At 34.3% G+C, this 19,149-nt stretch overlaps 1 protein-coding gene across 1 annotated transcript in view; it reads right to left on the bottom strand.

Moving 5' to 3' along the window:
- ADGB (androglobin) overlaps positions 1–19,149 on the bottom strand; it is a 99,557-nt gene that overhangs the window by 71,676 nt on the left and 8,732 nt on the right. The window contains exons 2-8 of the mRNA XM_079299078.1: positions 12,707–12,848; positions 9,701–9,793; positions 7,455–7,526; positions 5,948–6,136; positions 3,897–4,036; positions 2,216–2,302; positions 528–685 (exon numbers count right to left, since the gene is read on the bottom strand). Of these exons, the coding sequence (XP_079155204.1) occupies positions 528–685; positions 2,216–2,302; positions 3,897–4,036; positions 5,948–6,136; positions 7,455–7,526; positions 9,701–9,793; positions 12,707–12,848 (881 nt within the window). The remainder of the gene's footprint in view (positions 1–527; positions 686–2,215; positions 2,303–3,896; positions 4,037–5,947; positions 6,137–7,454; positions 7,527–9,700; positions 9,794–12,706; positions 12,849–19,149) is intronic.

Below are 19,149 nucleotides of genomic sequence, written 5' to 3'. Positions count from 1 at the left end.
AAAATTATTGTCTGTACCTAGTAGCATAAAAGTTGCAATAAACAAAAATTCAGATAGACATTAGAACATATTTGTCATAACTCTGTATGTAATCACACTTTACAAGACCCATTATGAAATGTATAATTAATTGATGATCAAGTGTTGTCTTTGGAGAAACTGTAACCTCTCTGATTGGTATCACTCTACAACAAACCAGACTTCAGAAAAATGGCTGTGACATGAAGCTGAAAAAAAATCTCAACCAGAAAGTGGAGCTATTTTTATAAAACAACAGACTAATACTGCTTCTAATGACATCTATAGCTAAAACAAAAATATTTTGAATTTACATCATTGCAACATGTTCAATGAAACAACAAACCTACAAAGTGGTATGTGGCAATATATGCAAAATATACTTATTTGAAACAGAGATTATGTTAACCTTATTTATACTTGGCCTACAAAGATTAGACTGTTAAATTATAGACATTTGCTAATTTCATTGGCTAACTCTGCTTTTTCAATTTCATCTGATGACCTACTCATAGATGAAACTCCATTTTTTAACTCTGAGTCTTTGGTCTCTTCAGGTTTTGTGTCATCCTCAGTAATGTCAAGTTCTGGAGCCTTCTTCTCTGGCATCTTGAATTCTGGCACAATCTCTTTCAAAAAGCCCCAGACTTTGTCAAAGTATTCAGGCCTTTAAGAGAAAACACAGATGTGTGTGTCAATGGTAGGGATGTTTCCAGTAAGAGGAGAAAGTGTGATTTTCATTAAGACAGCAATATCACAACTGACAGTCCAACTCTAAAAAATGCTGGATTATTTTAGCAGATAGAATACACTCTGTATCAAAATATTCGTTGAGACAGCTTATGGAAAGACCCATAAAAAAAGATGGTGGTTAGACATGAATGCAAATAAAGCATCCTTTCTCAAGATTTTTAGCAGATATAAGCTGTGGCAGAGAAATTTGCAGATCATTTTACAACTACACCATATAATACTGTGATTCTAGGTCTGTATATTAAAAAGCTTCTCAAAGGTACTTCCAAACTGGAAAGTTTTAGATTTGACATAACAGTTGCAGTCATGTTAATTTTTCACAGAAACTCAGTGATTCCAGAAATAATCTCAAATAGGGTCATTATTGAGTTTCATGCAAGCTAACTGAATTCAACTTTTTTTTTAAACAGGAAAATAAGTGATTGCAAAATGAGCTCAAGTCATCTTATACTACTGTTCCAAAAACTGTAGTATTCACATTTTCATATTCCATGATATAATGTATTTGTAATAAGTGAACACTGTTTTTGCTGTGGAAGTTGTAAAACTAACTATAGAAAGAAATAGAATTTAGGCTACTTAGATTTTTTAGTCCATACACACTAATACAGGGAACAAATATATCAAAACCCTAAATTGCAAGGATAGCTTGAGATATAAAAATTACTGGAAAATGGAATAAAATATTCTTTGAAATTATTTGATAATGAAATATGGTTATAAATAAACAATTATATCTAAGTAAATTATATATATATAAACCATAACTATTTGTTATCTATATATTCATTTGAATGCATATATCAAAAGGCAGAATTTTGTAATTCAAAATAAAAAGTCTAATATTCAGTATCAGTATCTGGGTAATTAATTTAGTAAAAAGAATGTCAAGCTGAAAAGTCAGAATGCCTTTCTTTAAAAATACAAAATGAACATAAAACACACAGGAAACAAGAAAAATGTTATTGTAGGTAGGAAACACTATTTTTGGTTGAAATGAAAACTCTGCCAACTGTTACAACTTAAAGGGTGGAAACGCTATATTAGGTGACCTTAATTACTTACAAATTCATGACAAACTTTCTATCATATATTCAGATATAAAATTATTATTATCAGCAGACACTTTTTAATGCCATACTAAAGGAAACATAGATTTATTTAACCTTGTTTTCATCACATTATTTAATATTAGTTAAATTAATTTTATAAAGAATAGGCATCAGCATAATAAATAGCTTTAGAAGAAACTACATGACTTACAAAGGAAAATACAATAAAATTGCATTTCTCAAAGGTACATTTCCCAAGTGCCTGAATTATAAACCATTCACTTTCCAAAACTTATGGTGAAGGACTTCTAGGGCTCAGCTTTATTTTTCATAATGCCTTATAGATTTAAATATTCAACAACTAAAACAAATTGTTTTATAGAAGAATTTACTGGAGAGGAATAACTTCTGGTATCCATCCAGTCAGTGTTTGTAGAACTGTAAATTCCTCCATCTCTCTTTTTCCAGTTTCATGTATACTACAAGACAAAAGCAGACATTTTACAATTATAATGTAACCAAATACAGTAAACTCTGTAGTCTACATTGCTGTCTCCAGGAATAAGACCACACATAGAATAGAATGAAAAACAAGTCGCTCCCCTACAAAGTCAATGCCTTTGCATCAGGTCCATTATTTTAGTGCTCCCTCTTGTACAATGCCATTTTTTTCAACTATGTTAGTAAGCATACCATGTATACTTGCACATAGTTGCAGGGTTGGAGATGTGGATTTGAAATCCCTTGTGCTAAAACAGGGTTATGATTCTACAACTTCCATTTCCTAAGCAGCTTCTCTAACTCCCAGGTTATTCTGAACAAGCTGATTCTACTTCCACTCTAGCAAAATTCATTCTTTCAATCTGACACGCTGCTAACTCTCTGGTAAGGTTTCCTGAGATGACCAAGGCCAAAGATGCCAGCAGTTGTATGGCTAACCATTTTGTTCTGGAGAAATGCAGTATTTCAACCACATTCCTGCAAACAGAGTTTGCTAACAGGCAGCTCAAGGCAACTCCTGTGTAAACATACTTTAGATGATTCCTCTGACAAACATAACTTTCTGGCCCTCGCAGGCCCAGGGAGAATCTTAAAGGATTTTTCCAGTCTGGCTTTCTCAGGCTTGGCTGAGGTACTGTAAACATGAGAGAAAGAATCATAACAAAAGATAAACAGCTGCTGGATCTGTGAGAAGCCTGGGACAAGAGGTGTCTCCTTCTCTGACCAATGATCTGTCTATATTTTGTTTTTTTATATTTTGTTTTATTTAAGGCAATGGCTTCCTTCAATAAATTTTTCTTTTTTATACCATGCAAGAGAGTGCCATGTTACTGTGTCCTTTTGCCACTCTGTAACCCACATACAGTAACATAACTTGATATGTGTCAAGAACAGGGAATCTTCACTACCCAGATGTGTGTTTTGAATTATTTTCTCAAGCTTATTGATTTATACTCCTGGTGTTCATTACTCATTCCAAAGGAGCCTGTAGCCACAATTGTCAATCACTGCATCATAAGCCACCTTCTACTTTTCCAGTCAGTTCTAGGGAAGTAGATCACATCCCTAGATCACAAAATAGCACAACTGTATCAAAGGTATCAAAAGCAGCTCACAAAACTCAACTTTCAATATTGGCTGAGTATTATATTGCATTTCAATTGAGCATTAAATTGTATTATTTGTATATTGAATATTGTATTGTATTTCAATATTGGTCAAGGCAGACAGTAACAATTTTATTAAGAGTTCACAGGTACTTCTGTTTGGCAGAAAGCTACACGTGAAGTTTTCAGGAACAATGTCAAGCAAATGAAGCAAATAATGAGAGTACTTCAGTTTCTTTGTAAATTTTCTGTGAATAAATTTACAAACACATCTAAAAAGGAAACCCTGCACCTCCTGTAGCTATAGAGGATTTTGTTTTACTGATTAACAGTGTCAGCTTTTCGAAGTGTATAATTGTCATTACAAAAAATAAGCAAAATATCTTTGCTATGTATACTAAATAAATTTTTTGCTATTACTACCTGACTTCACAAAACAAACCAAAAGTGAGATGAGAAAACATACCTAGTATTTGCTAACTTAATGATAGCTTTGGACAGCAACATTGGCCAAAGTTCATTTTGGCATGTTGTAGCTGGCAATAACAAATTCTCCTCTTCATTGAAAGGCATAGTGTCATCCACAATGATCTTTCTCCAACACCCCTGTGACACGGGACAGGGAGGAAAGCAGAAAGAAGAAAAATGAGTGAGCTGACAAGTGAAGAGTATGTAAGAGAACTTTAAATGCTTTCCCAAGAACCCAATGCTACTGTAACTCAATTTATATCACAGATGGCTTGAAAATAAAGTTCTCACATAGTATATGAGAAACATGGAAACAGCATTCATAGTATTTTATTACTGCTGTGACTTATTTGTTTCAGACATTAATCTAATTGCCGCTATTTCCAAATGTATGCCATCTCCTAAGAATAGTACATCATGTGCACACATTCATTGCTGTTTCTTCAGCTGCCATGACAGATGCCTGAGAAACAGTAATGATTTCAAAAAGCCTTAACTAAGACAGCAGCTTTTTAAATGCCTCTTTGGGCCTCAGTCTGGAAAATACTTGTTCGCTTGTTTCGCTTGCTTCTGAAAAACCACCTGGGGATGTTGACTGCAGTTAGTCTCCTGTTAAGCACTACAACCGTATTTTATAAAATACTATACTATACTAAACAACACAAAATTATGACATGTATTTAAAAAAAAATAAAAAATCTGTGTTTTCAGGATAAGAAACAAGCAGGTAAGACAAAGTACTGTACTGATATTTCCAATACCAGATACCTCATCAGTAAACCAAGCTAGCTAGTATTCCACAAAATAATCTTGTCTACCATTCTCCAAATAACAGTCTCTGTCACCTAGTGATAAAAATATAATAGAAAATAGGTGGGGAAAGAGCAAGTACTTCTATTCACCCAAAATTATTAAAAATGAGCAAATCACTGAAGTGTTCACCATGTGTTAGAGATAATATGCAAAATTATTGTTCTCTGCTTGTAACTAAACTATAGGCTCAAGCTGATATGACAGCTGATTAATTCTATGAATTCTACAGGTCTAAGGAGAAAACAAATCTAGGCCAGCGGGCAAAGCTATTCAAAAGGCATAAAAGAATCTAATATTTTTTAGGATACGAACTATGTTGTGACAAGCCAAAAAAAAAAAAATTTAAACTTCCCTAGTTTGAAAAGACCCTAGTCAATAATATGTTCCCCTTACACGGAAGGTCACTTTCAAGTTTTTGTTTCCAACTAACTGTCTAAAAAATATTTTCTACTTTGGGCAACTGGAAATTTAATAGGGTTGGTTATAGGTCTTAGGATGCTGTGACATTTTCTGTTTCCAAAAGACAAATGTAACTGAAGTAACTCCAAGAACATAGATAACTTTTAGTTCTTCTATATATCATTATTTCTTTATTAAAATGAGGTTCAGTACACCATTAAGCATTCCCCATTGACTGCAAAATGTGTTAAGAAGTTATTGTCTGTTATCTTTAGATTTAGAAATGCTTGGGATGCTTTAGTTTTACCAGTACATCTTCAGAAAATGTTCTACACTGGAAGTATCCATCTATCTTTAAATACACTTAGATACAAATAGCTTTGTAAAGCCAGCCAAACAAATTACTTCAACATAAAAAAAAAAATGTTAAGGCTAATAGACCTGAGATGTGGGTCACATGTCTGACTCCACTATGCATTTACATCAAACCTAAAAAACTATGAAAATAAAATATTGTCTTCGCAAGTAATAATACTTCTATCAAGCCACAAGTTGTACAAAAATCACATGAACTGTAAGGCATTTTAATTAACAAGCATCAGCAATTTGTCAGTTTCTCTACTCCTAAAAATCAGGGTTTTTTCAATAATATAAAAATATATGTTTTCAAATTGTTCAAACATACTTTCAACATATATAGTTGAATAATTTTTATTAAATCTGCATTTTCAATAATATAAAAATTTAAATTTTTAAATAAAATATATGTCCACTAACCATTAAAATTTGCCATGCTAGCTGCATCCTATTTATATATTGTTGCAGGAAACAACTCACCATCCAATAAAGCTTCAACGCATATTTTCCAAATTTATTGTACAGTGGTACATATTCCGGGGTAGCTTTACATAAGCCATAAATGTGTTCCCAAGGTTTCCAAACAAGCATGGGTGTTTCACTATTCAAGGAATTTTCATTATATATCCTCCAGACAGCATAGATTTCACTTACAATCCATCTCATCAGCTAAAACAAGAGAAAAATAGAAAAAAAATTCTTTTACAGTAACATTATTGAAAAAAAGTCACGTTTATAACATAATGATCAAAGAATAAAACAGATCCTGCTGTAAATAAAAAAGTGACATAAAAATACAGCCATGGTTTAATGAAAAAATTCACTGTTTCAATTTCAATTTCACTGTAACAACTTCTCTTAAAATCATTGCAACACCTATCTACAATAACACAAGGCTCCATGAAACTAAATAAACAGTGTAAATAAATATATTAATCTTTTAACAAAGACAAATGAAGAAATGCAATATTAAAATACATTATGTGACAGGACTTTTAAATTGTCACTTGTTTAATTCTTTATTAAAAGTCAGCTGCTAAAAAAAAAAAAAAATCAGCATTGCCTTCAATAGCCATCATTTGTACTAAGTAAAGGAAATCCTAAGTTATTAAATGTACTTAGTAATTTTAAGACATAAAATAACAGCTTTCACAAATCATGGTTTATGCATTTTTTTTTTTTATAATATGCAGATTTATGATGTATGCCATACTTTCCCAAATATTACCAAACTGTTACAAGGATTTATATAAACTGGAATGAAAAAAAGCTTTTACTACAAGAAACTTGCCCTAAAAATAATTAGTGGTTCTATGGACGCTCCAAGAAACTAGTCCTAAAATAAATTAGTGGTTTTGCAGACTTCAAAATTTACATGACCTGTCTTCCGGTGCTTCCTCCCTTATATCTCTAAATTTTGAATTTGCATTGATGTACTGAATGAAATAGAAATTATTAAGTAATATTACATTCAGTAAGGCACTCAGATGTCTTGGTTCCACCTGGTTTATGTTGTCCCTTGACTTGCAGAAATTCAGTAAACATTTATTCAACTCTGGAGACATGGAAAACACTGTCTGGGTCACAGACATTTGCACGCACATGCAGGCCCACTAGGACTTTCAGAAAGCCTGAATAAAAAATATAAATCCTTTCTAACACAGTCTTTATTTACTCTCTTCTTTAGACAATATTATCCAGTAGTAATTATCTTAGTTGATAGACTGCACATATATATTTTATAAAAAAGTTTGAAAAACCTCTTACCACCACTGATTTTTCAAATTCTAAAAAAGGTAAACACTAATTATAATAACCTAGATAAATTCCTTGCCACTTTATCTCCTACATTCTTTTTTCACTTAAACAATTTCTCACAACTGACTTCTTCTTGATAGGAATTTGGAGTGAAATTCAAAAAGTTAAAGAAAGACAAGAAAAATGAAATAATTTTTTTTTAAAGGGACATTAATGTATTTCCACCTACCTCACAACAAAATATGTGCTCATTTGCTGAAACAAGGTCAAACGAGGTTTCATTTTGGACTATCACAGGAACCTAATAGAAAGTAAATTAGTTAAGTCCATAGCTAAATTATCTGGAAAAAATTAAATTAACATTAACATTTAACTGCAGTGAACATGGAAATATTGGACATTTGGCAAACATTCATTACACATTTGAAATCTAGAAGTGATCACCTCATCAATGGTTTTGTATTTCTGAATAAAACTTCCTTAAAATGTAGGTTAAAAATGCTTAAAATATTATTATTTTTAACAGATTTTAAAAGTATTAAATTTAATAACTACATAAGTAAATTAAGATGTCCTCAATTTCTTAAATGCAGAACTGCATTAAGTCATGATTACAACACTGTCTCATATTTTGAGATGCCCTTAGCCACCCACCAGGGTTCACAGGGATTTATTTGCTCATGGTCACTCAGACAGTGCTATTGTCTGAACAGCAACTTTACCAAACCTTTGGCTGCATTACAGAGTGTTCATGACTATTTTCTTCTTGCACAGCCCATTTCCTTCTTGTAAGCAGCTTAGGAAAAACAGACTGGGATTGCAGTTTACTGAACTAAATGTATCTGTGCCTCTCATAACATATTGGTGTTCATTTCTTGATTCTTTGCTTACCATATTAAATAGGCTTGTTTATGCTTTCTTTTATGGTTAAAAATATATCAGGTAACAAATAACTCAATAGCCTTTCATCACTTGACATTTAGATTAATTTTTTTATATAAAATCTCTGGTAATCATTGTTTGTTGATTCAAAATATGATGTAAGCATTAAAGTTTTAATCAGGTCCTAAAGAAAACAAATGCTTTCTTTATAGTACTCTAGAGATAGATTTTTAAAAGCTATTTTAAATATAGATACATATCTCCATGACTTTCTGGGCTGCCAGCTCTCTTGTCCTCATCTTTTAGATATCTCCACTCAGTTTATGAATTTTGGCAGTGTTTCCTATCCAATCTTTCTTGTCAATTATTCTTCTGACCTCCCCCTCTCCCTCCATTTAAAATTAAACTTAGATCTGTTTAGTGTCTAGTTAATTAAAAATGGAACTGACAAGCTGACAAAGGAAAACTGACAAGCCTGAAAAAGTTAGAAGGGTGGTCCAAGTGCTTTAAAACTTCAGTATTTCATCTGAAGTAAATCACATAAACCCTTAAATTAGTAACAATATTGGAGAACATCAAACTTTGAAATGGGAGGCTGTTTATTTTCTCTGCAATTAATTTTAAAATAAACTGAAAAACAGCTATGCATAATTTAAAAATCCTTGCAGACAAGGATTATCAAAAACATGGACGCGTGCTCTGTGTAGCCCAGAAAAATATGATAGTTGAAGTGAAAAGTACTGTTCTGGTAAAGTTAGTTAATGGTTTCATGACAAATATGAATACTTCAGACAACCTGCTTAAAGGAAGCCTCAGTTGGAACACACAAAAACTCTTCTGCCATGATGATAATTCTTAAATGAGAAAATAGAAAGGCATCTCTCTGTACAGTTGTCTTGCAAATGAACATGGCAGTCAAAAAGTGAAGCAGATGTGGGAGGATACATTACCATGATGTTTTGCACCAGGAAGTGCTGGTCCATGGTGGTATTATCCCATTAACAAAGGCTCTCAGATTCTGTATAGAATCACTGAGAATGTTGTTATTATACCGAACTGTAAAAAATGGGGTTAGTATAGGTAATCTTATATCCTTTTAGACAGTGAGAAACTCCTGTTGTGTGGCATCAAGCAGGCCACTGATTCATCTCTGCAACATTCTGTGCAGATCCCATCCACTTTGGTTTTACTGACCTATGAAAGGATATTCTTACAAGAAAACAACTCTGCTCCTGCTGTAAAATGAAAGGAGGTGAAGAGCTTGCTGCTGTGCTTACATAAAGTCAAGGAGATGCAGGTGATGTAATTGCCAGTAAGGAGCAGGAGCTGGCTGCAGACTCTTCCACCACCATCAGCTGTGTGAGCTCACCCTGGGCCCAGGGTTTCCAGCCCCAGGGCCCAGCCCTGTGTGCAGCACAGGTGAGCTGTCACAGGGGTCACTCACCCCTCACAAATGCTGGTCTCCAGGACAGGACTGACTGAGTGGTCAAGTGGCTTTTACCAGTTCAACTAACTTCCTCTGCTAATTTCACTCTACTTTTGACAAGTTAGGCAATTAGCATTTTTTTCATCATGACCTTGCTTGTTTCTTACCTCTTTTGCTAAAAACTCTTGTGGACGCTTCCAGGAATGTACTTTTAAGGGTGCTGGCAACTTTATTTTCCCTTCAGGGTCATCAAATTCAGGCTGCATAAAATATGCATGAACAAAAATAGACCACTTTTAATAATTACAGTATTATATCTTCCATGTGATTTAAAATAATATATTGCTCACACAATAATTCACTCAAGGAGCAAAATAGCATAAAAAAGAACTAATAGTATCTACAACTGAACAAAAAGAGCCCAAAGCCCAAGATGAAGATGCAGCACAAAAGCCACCTACAGTGTTCAGAGAAGTTTATGTGGTCTGCACTAAGAGGTCTATATCAAATTATTATTTTTCTTTTCCCCTTTCAGAAAGATCTCCAAAAAACCTTAAATTTTTAAGTCAGTTACTCTCCTACAAAGTTATTCCTATGTACTTTTTCTAACTCACTTATTTTGATACCTTTTATGTTGAAGACTGAAAGTAAATATCTAAAGCAATTATTAAGACACAGAAAAAGCATGTTCCATGCATTTAGCACTGCTATAGAAACCAAAGAGAACTATAATTATACAGCATGAATTAGCCCAGTGGAAAGAGAGGCTCATACAGTTTTCAAACACACATTTTTGAAGTGATGCTTATCCTCCATGTGCACACAAGGCATCAGGATACGTGATATCTGTTTACTTACTGGCACAGTGTAGAATGTGGACATGCTTTGATACAGGTCATGCTGACTGAGAAGCTAATCAGTTACATGGTTAATGCCATTTATTTGTGCCTGGGTTTTAAGCAGCTTTTAGTCACATTCTACATTAGTGTGTGTTTCACACCATCTACAATGCACCCTATCTTATACAGGCTGGAGAAAGAGTTGCCAGGAAAAAAATCTATGATACTTTGAGTCCTTAATGATTAAAGGGAGGCAAAACAAAGTACATTACAAAGGCATAAAAACCAAACACAAACCAAAGACTCCCAAACAAATCTTTTCCCCACAATTTTTGTTTCATTGTGTGAGTTTTTTCACCATAATAATCTGCAACAAGCTATTTCAGTACCTGAAGGAAAAAAATATAAATTAGGTGGAAGGGAAGAGAAGGAGTGACTTAGGAATAGCTTTTTTTTTTTTTTTTCCCCTGAAATCTTAAAGAATGCCTTGGAACCTGGACCATACAAAACTGTATTAACAGAGTTCATATTCTGCTTTCATAGACATCGAACCCTGACTTCATGGCATAACAGGAAAGTTTAGCTTTTGAACACTAGATCAATCAGAGAAAGGAGGTAGATGGGAATGACACAACACTGTGCAAAGGAGAAAAAAACCAAAAAACAAAAAACCCCACACACCTAGAAAGATACAACCTTTCTTCAGTTACTAGTGAAATAAATGCTTGGAAGAAGAATATTGTAGGTTTAGCTAAACTTGGCTGAAAAAAATCAAGTTTTAACCTATGTTTTATTTAAGGTGGCTATAAGTGACAAGTGCTAAGTCTCAGGAGTTCATGCTCTAAAGACAGGAGCCTCTGCCATGAGTTGTACAGGAAGGACATGGAAGAAATGGGCACAAGAGACAAAGACAAGGTCAAATGCACAATCTCAGCAACACAGCACACTGCTCTAAGAGAGGGCATTGTGTACAGGTGCTTGGTAAAAGACCTTCAGTATTAAAAGCAAAGGGACCACTTTGATTTCTTAACCCACACAAGAAAATAGGACTTTATATTCGTGTTCCAAGTGTACTCAAAGGTCCTGGATGACATTACCAATTTTGTTTCCAACTCACGGTGTTGAATTCTGGCTACCTGCTTGGATTGAAAGAGGTCACATTACAAAACACTTTAAATCTGCAAATTCATCTGCTGTGACTGACATAGAATTCCTTCAAACATGTAAAAGGAGAAATGTTTCATACAGCTTGTAGCTGAAGAACTGAAGAGTCCTGTAAACAACTCAGAACAATGCTTGTGCTAAAACAGAAGAAAGGTTTTCAGATATTATTTGAAGTTTATGTATGATAATGTCTGGTAGACCTGACAAACTAGTGCTAGATAAATTTTGAGTACAGCCCAAAGACATCAAAAGTGGTAATGGAAAAGGAGAGGACACAAAGGAAAATTATTTACTTGACAAGTTAATTGCAGTATTCATACAGAATATACATCTCTAAAAACAATTCTTTGGCCCCATAGCAGTATAATATAGTCAACCTTGGGATAAGAAAAAAAAAGTCTAGAAATATATATAGGGAAACATCGACAGAGTACACAAGGACATACTCAGAAGAAATATATGAACGATACAGAATTTGTATAGGAAATAGATGATAAAGCATAGTATTTAATACATTTTAAATTTCAATTTAAAATTCTGAGTTTAAGAAATTCTTTAAGAAATAATTTTATTACTACTAGGTATAAAAGACTCATAGATTCATGATAACCTGTTTGAAGGAGTAAACATCTATGAGACTTCTAATTAATTTCAAAGCTAGAAAACAGGAAATCTGCATCTGGCAGGTGCTTGCTTTCTGCAAAATGACAATATTCCCTAAAATCATTCTCTACAAATAGAACTGCAGACAGCGTTTCACACATCCAGAAACCGCAGTGTACAAAACAAAGCACTTCATAATCCATTTTTGCCAAAATAAAGATGGACACATCAAACCTTTTGAGCCCACAGCAAATGCAGCGCCCTGAGGAGTGTGTCAGTGCCCTGACATCACAACATTCCCAGTCTTAGTTATGCTATGAAATAGATTTGGGGTTTGTATTTTTTTAAACCATTAATGTACACACACTAATGCACAGAGATATGTTAGCAGTTCATTTTAAAAGCAAATAATGCTTCTGGTTTATTACTGTAGTTTAGTATGGAACTATTTAAACATATTGAAAATATATGATTGAAAATTAATATATTTATCATATTGTGACAAATATTTTATTAAACACAAGTACAAAAAAATGAAGTGGAAATAACGTATCTCACACAACTTACTGAAATTCGACCTTTTACAGGTTTTTCTTTTCCAGCTTTTCCAGTATCCCATTTTTCTGCACTGATATCTGCATCATCCCATTCTGGCCAAATAGGAAATCTCCACTTCCCATCAGAAGGCAGAGTAGGCCTAGGAAATACTCTAAGTAAATAAATAAAATGAACAGCATTATTAGACAAGGGTATAGGAAGACTTGTATAAAATATTATTTTTTAATGTACTGTAATAGAAATTTTAGTGGTTTTAAATATGTTAACTTTTTTGCCACTAAGATAAGCAAAGCTATAGAAATGCTTGATGTTATTAAGAAAAAACCAACAAAATATTTATAAGCATTTATACAAGGAATGCTGCTGAAGTAAATTGGGTAGCTGAAGCACATAAACAGAATTTGAGGACAGTTCCTTCCTTCCTCTTTTCCCCTACTTCATACTACATCCTTCTCCTTTCTATCCTGTGCTAGTCCTAGCATTCATCACTCAGTTCAACTCACTCACCCATCTGAAAACTTTCTTTCCTTTTTTTCCGACTTATTTTCTTGAGATAACCAGAAGGAGCTTGCCATGGATAAAAGATGTCCTGGGGAAAAGAACTTCCACTTCTGTGCATCTGTGAGCTGCTAGACCAGCCAGCCTAGTTTCATTCTCAGGGCCTCTTGTGCTACCAGCACTCTCACTACTTTCTCCATGGGTTTCAATCCTGGCAATAATTTTGCTGAGGCTGGAAAGATTTTCACAAGACTAATAGACAATATTTTCATAGCCACAAAGTAGCACTAGTGCACCTTCATTTTTCCAGTGCATACAAAGGGCTGAAAAACTGAATTAGCTAGAATATTCATTCATTGTTGCTATATAAGTGACACAAAATGTGTAACTACATTCTAAAGTCAAACACAGACTTCTTATATGAGTAGTCTGACTAAGGAAAATGCTGTGTAGCAAATGTCACCTGAAAATACCATTAAGCTGCATCACCCAGAAGGTGGAAGCAAGGACAAGTCTGGGGGAACAGAGGCATTGCTCAAGTGTAGAGCAGTGAAACTACAAAAACAAAAGCTCAGCTGGAGTAGACATAATCAAAGGACGTTAAGGACAAGGAAAAAAGCTCCCATAAGTACATTGGCAGCAAAGGACAAATAAGGAAGCACGTGTCTGCTGCTCAGTGGGGTGGGGAACAGCTTAGTGACAAAGAACATTGGAAAGGCCAAGATACTCAATGTCTTTTTTGTGTCTTGGGTTTTTTGGCAAATTTGGCTCTCCCCAGCCCAAAACTATGTACAGAATCTGTGGGGGTGAAGCATTACCCACAGTAGAGGAAGGAGCTGGGCAGCACCTAAACCAACTGGATACACACAGCTCCATGGGACTAGCTGCAATGTGAGCAAAGCTACTGAGGGAGTTGACCAGAGTCTGATTTGGATCTTGGTAACTACAGTGCTTGGAGACACTTTATACTCAAATAGACATGGATCTAAGCAACCTGATGTAAACTGGTGCTGCTCGAGTAGGAGTTTGACTAAATGGCTCCCAGAGGCACTGTTCAATCAATGTTTCTCTAGAGCTCCACAGCACTTCAGTTGTTAGCAATAATAAGGACAAGGACATGGGTAAAAATAAAAATTTCTCACTGTCTAGACATTAACTACATTCATCCACACTACCAGTAACTCTTAATGGAAGACAGCTGTTAAAATTCAATACCATCTGTGCCTTCTGCAGTGCAAAAACCACCCAAACAGCTTCTACTTCTCTAACTGGAAGGAAGATGCATTCTATAGAGTGATACTTAGCTTTATATTTTTTCATCTTTGTCATCTCAGCCATCTGTAAATCGACTCTATTACATTTGATCTTACATTAATGGTGCAATATTTTCTCTCATGTTCTCTTGAGGACTCAAATGATGCTTCATTTTGTATTTAATAATATTTAACAAGCAATTAAAAAACCCTGAGGTGTTTATCAACTTCTCTGTATCATTTCCAGTTGTTTCAAAGAATCTGTTGCATCTGTGCTAACCACATGCATGAAGAACAATGAAAACTAAGTGCTGGCAGTATCAATAGATTCAATATTTGTGATATTTTGAAACCTGAACACTTCTAACACTGATTCAAATATGACTACTGGCAGTTTTTTACACATAGTAAAAAATTATGAGTTAAAATTCTCATTTATTGTATTTTTTTTTCAGATGAAAGATGAATTACATATGTAGCAATTTTAAATATTTAAGGACTACTCCTAAATTTCTGTATCCTTTTTTTACTTCTAAATCTGAATTTGCTCTTTTAAATATTTATAAAGAAGCACAGAAATTTCACTTACTGTTAACAAAGATATTCTGACACTATTCACAAATAAAATCAATGATAATTGCAATAATCTGTAGAACCATAAATTGGTTTGGGAGGGACCTTAGAGATATCTAGTTCTACCCCTCCTGCCATGAGCAGGGACACCTTCCACTAGACCATGTTACTTGGAGCCTTTTTTCATTTCTAAGATTTCTGAGTGCTTTGGGACAATAATGGAATAATAAAAAAAGCATAATTTTAAAATGCAACGAGATATGGAAGACTTACTTAGCTTACTATCACACTAAGACAGAAAATTACTTTCTACCACACTCTGATAAGAGAACAGCCTCAGCATTAACAACATGGAAGACATGGAAATAATGCTACCTATGATTGAGATGTCTAAATTAAGTTGTGAAAGTCTAATACTACTGCATTTCAAAAAGGGCAATTCAAAAAGACCTGGAAAATTCACAAATAATTGCAATTTAATTGGTCTCCAAACAGAAGTAATAAAGAGTAATAAATAAAAAAAAGACAGCTGAATTAATTAAAATACTGCATTTGAGTATGCTATTAAGAAGATCCTCTATTACAAGAATTTGATAAAATAACTGTGAGAATTCTTTGAAATTAACTGTAAAATACAAGGACAATACAAATTGCTGGTATTTTATGCTCAGGCTGGATGGGTTCATTATGCAATAGTGTTTTAAAAACCAACTTACTGGTAGACTTCCTTTTAATCCTGTACTCTAAAGGAGAAAAAGGAAGAAAAAAATTGCCAAATGAAATACCATGAAATTGGCATTAATTCACCTCTCACCCTTTTAGTAGCTTCTCCAAGAACATTGGTATAATTGATATAATGCCAAAAGGGGAAAGAGGAGATGGCAGGATAGACAAGCACAACAGGGAAAATGCAGACAGATTGCAACCTAAGTTTTTCAGAGATTTCAGATTTAACAGAGAAAGCCAGGAAACAAGCCCACTGGAAATGTGCTATCAAGTAATACAGTCATTTAGTCTGTAGACACATGCACTACCACACTCTGCAAGCAAGATCTATTCAGTTTGGTTAATGGAATCTAGGAAGGAAATATTTTCTTCCTAAAATAGGTATATCTACCTGTAAATTATCTATGACCATTCCTTAGAGAGGGAACCCAGCAATTCTGAATGGGATTTTCTGAAGAAGTACAGAAGCATTAGTAGGTACTTTCAGAACAGCATGGTTACACCAACTTTCCTTTTCCAATACTAATATCATTCTGGATCATCACACAATAATAATTTCGTGACAACAAAGGTGTTTTAGAAGCCAGAAAGACACCAAGAAGAAGTTAAAAAAAAAAGTGTCCCTTTCTCTGGATTGTTCGAACACGCTGAAAAAAAAACCCAAAAAACCCACAAACTTCTTCAGCACAGCTTTATATTAGGAAAAAGAGGGCAGAGAACCAACAGATGCATCAACTTTTTCTCCAAATCTGCCCTGCAGGGAAGCTACTTAAGTTTTTCTGTAATCTTTTCCAACCTCAAAGACAAAAGGCTCCTTTGAAGACCTTATTTATAGCAGAAAGTTCTTTTAAACTATAATCACTGAAATGATTTTTTAAAAGTAGCATCTGATTATCTTAGAAAACCAGAGCAGAAACCATGGTAACACTCAAGTTCATAAGAATCTCTAAAGGATACAAGAAAATTTGGCCAAGTATCAGTAACTCTGTGGCAAAATTATTTGCTTTTTCCTTCATTTCTGGTGCCATTCTTCAGTAGAGGAATGAACAGAATGAGGCAGGATCAGATGATTTAATATGCAGCTAATACGGCAATACAGTTTTCTCCTTATTATTAGAATAGGCAGTAGAAATTACAAAATAAAACCAAAATATTAATGAGATGTTTACAATACTTGCCATTAGTCTTATCTTAGACACTGGAGCCAAAACTTGCAGGATTCTCTGCAGAAGCAAAATACTCTAGTCTGTGCACTCACAGCTCTCATGTATGGAGAGACTCAACCCATGGATGTAATTCAGGAATGATGAGCAGAAAAAATTATTGTAAATCATCTATATTGCAATCACAGCTGCTTGCAAAAGCCTGTGGCCATAGCTTTTATTGTTATTTCACTTTTGCATACCGGGGTAGGTTTTCTTCGTCAAAAAGCAGAGTGCATTCTGTGTGAAGCAAGTTCAAACTGGAGAATTGATGATGGAAAAGATGAACACCAACTGATTATTCTTTATAGCCATATCATTTTTAAAGGGGTCTGTACTTTAGGTGTGATGTTCTCATTTCTAAACATAGCTGATGTCCTTGTAGGTGTCAGACCAACTACAAATAGATCTCACTAACTTGTCAAGAATGAGCCTCTTTTGAAGGCACACACACATTGCTAGGAGAGATGGTTACCCAGCCTCACATTTAGATTTGCCATTTAGAAGTTCACATTTTCTTATTTTTATTTGCCTTCTTGATTTGCTTTCCAGGTTCTAGGAGGGGGAAGGAAAGCCCTATATGCCAAATCTTTTTGGCAAATTTTACACAGTAGCATGCCTTGGACATTACTATAAAGAAAAACTAATAGAAAATAGCAGTTTAGAAGCATTGTAGGTTTTAAAACTTTTATTTTTTTTTGTTTGTTCTCCTCAGGTTTTCAGCCTGACTTCATTTGTTGCCCTATAAATATATTGGCCGAATTCTTATCCTTGCAGTTTTAGAAATCCAGCTAAAATTGAGTGTCTTTTGCTGTTTTCATCCATTTGTCCCAACTAAACCTTTTTGCTATATAAATACTTGAAGTCAGAAATTGAATTAAAACTCAGAATCTAGTAATAGACTTTTGTGCTAGGGGAAAAAAATAAAGATGCATTCAAAAACTGGTGACAAATAGACTGATAAGCAACTGAAAACTTAAAACAAATCAAATGTGATCTATATTATCTTGTGTGACAAAAATCTATGTAAAGCAAAAAAAAATTTTTTTTTTGGTTTGTTTTGGAGGAATTTCTGCAAAATTCAACCTTCATGCTCATAGCATGTGCAATGTTAGAATTTTGGACCCAAATCCTTCAATTTTTGCATTCCAGGAAGAATAGTTTCTATTGCACAAACTATCATTTGTAAACTGCTCAAAGACAGAAGTAAAATCAGGTGACATTATAGACTTGACAAACAATATCATGTATGTGCTGCTTTCAAATGGCAGCCCAAGACCCTGTAGCCTGCCAGAAAACTCGGCTTACTATTTTCTGTGTTGAGAGACAGCTGTAGCAAAAACTCTCTGCTCCTGATTCTATGGAGCCAAAGATCTGCTTAAAAAAACAAAAAACAAACCAACTTTGAATACAGAATGGAGAAAAAAAATACCTTTTGCTTATTTGAAAAACACATTCTTCACAGTGAAAGGTATCAGATTGCCTGGAGGTCATTCATTTGACAGCCTCTGATGTTCTACCACACTGGAGGTCACTTAAACCTTTAAAAGACTTCTTTTAAATTTATTTATTTTATATTTCATTCCCAAGAGTGGAATATAGACAATTCCAGGAGATGCCTGCCAAGGCAGAAACATTGTATTATCTAGCTCTTAAATCAGCACTTGTACAGAAACAAAAACAGCCTAGAGAGGTAGGTTTTCTATCCAGTTTTACAGGTGGAAATACAATATACAATATCTATCATATGATATATATCATTATAATATCTATCATATGATACATATTATAATATCTAAATACCTAGATAATGTCATAGCAAGAGCCTGGAAAGAGGAATGTCTTTTCAGGTGCCAGTCTCAGCCAAAGTAAGTAAACTCTGACTGATTCTTCCAAGATGGTTATGGTTGACTGAGCAGTGCTCCAGGTAGCACTGTGAGCTGTTCTAAATCATCTGACATTATCTGGTTTCCAAAGGTGGCAGTGACAGGCCAAGTGAACAAACAGACTGCCACAGACAACAAGGGGCTCAAGCCACATCTTGCAGTTTTCCAACAAGTCACAGATTTGAAAGCAAATAACTTCTACATTCAATTTGCAGATCAAAATTCTGTCTCATCAGTGGGCTCTTCTTCCAACTAGCAGCAAATGAAGAAGCATTAGAAGTCTATAAGCTGACCTTAGACCCAGTTGTAAGAAT

Source organism: Erithacus rubecula (assembly GCF_903797595.1).
Source record: "Erithacus rubecula genome assembly, chromosome: 2".
Lineage (NCBI taxonomy): Eukaryota > Metazoa > Chordata > Aves > Passeriformes > Muscicapidae > Erithacus > Erithacus rubecula.
This window is presented reverse-complemented; position numbering and strand designations above follow the sequence as displayed.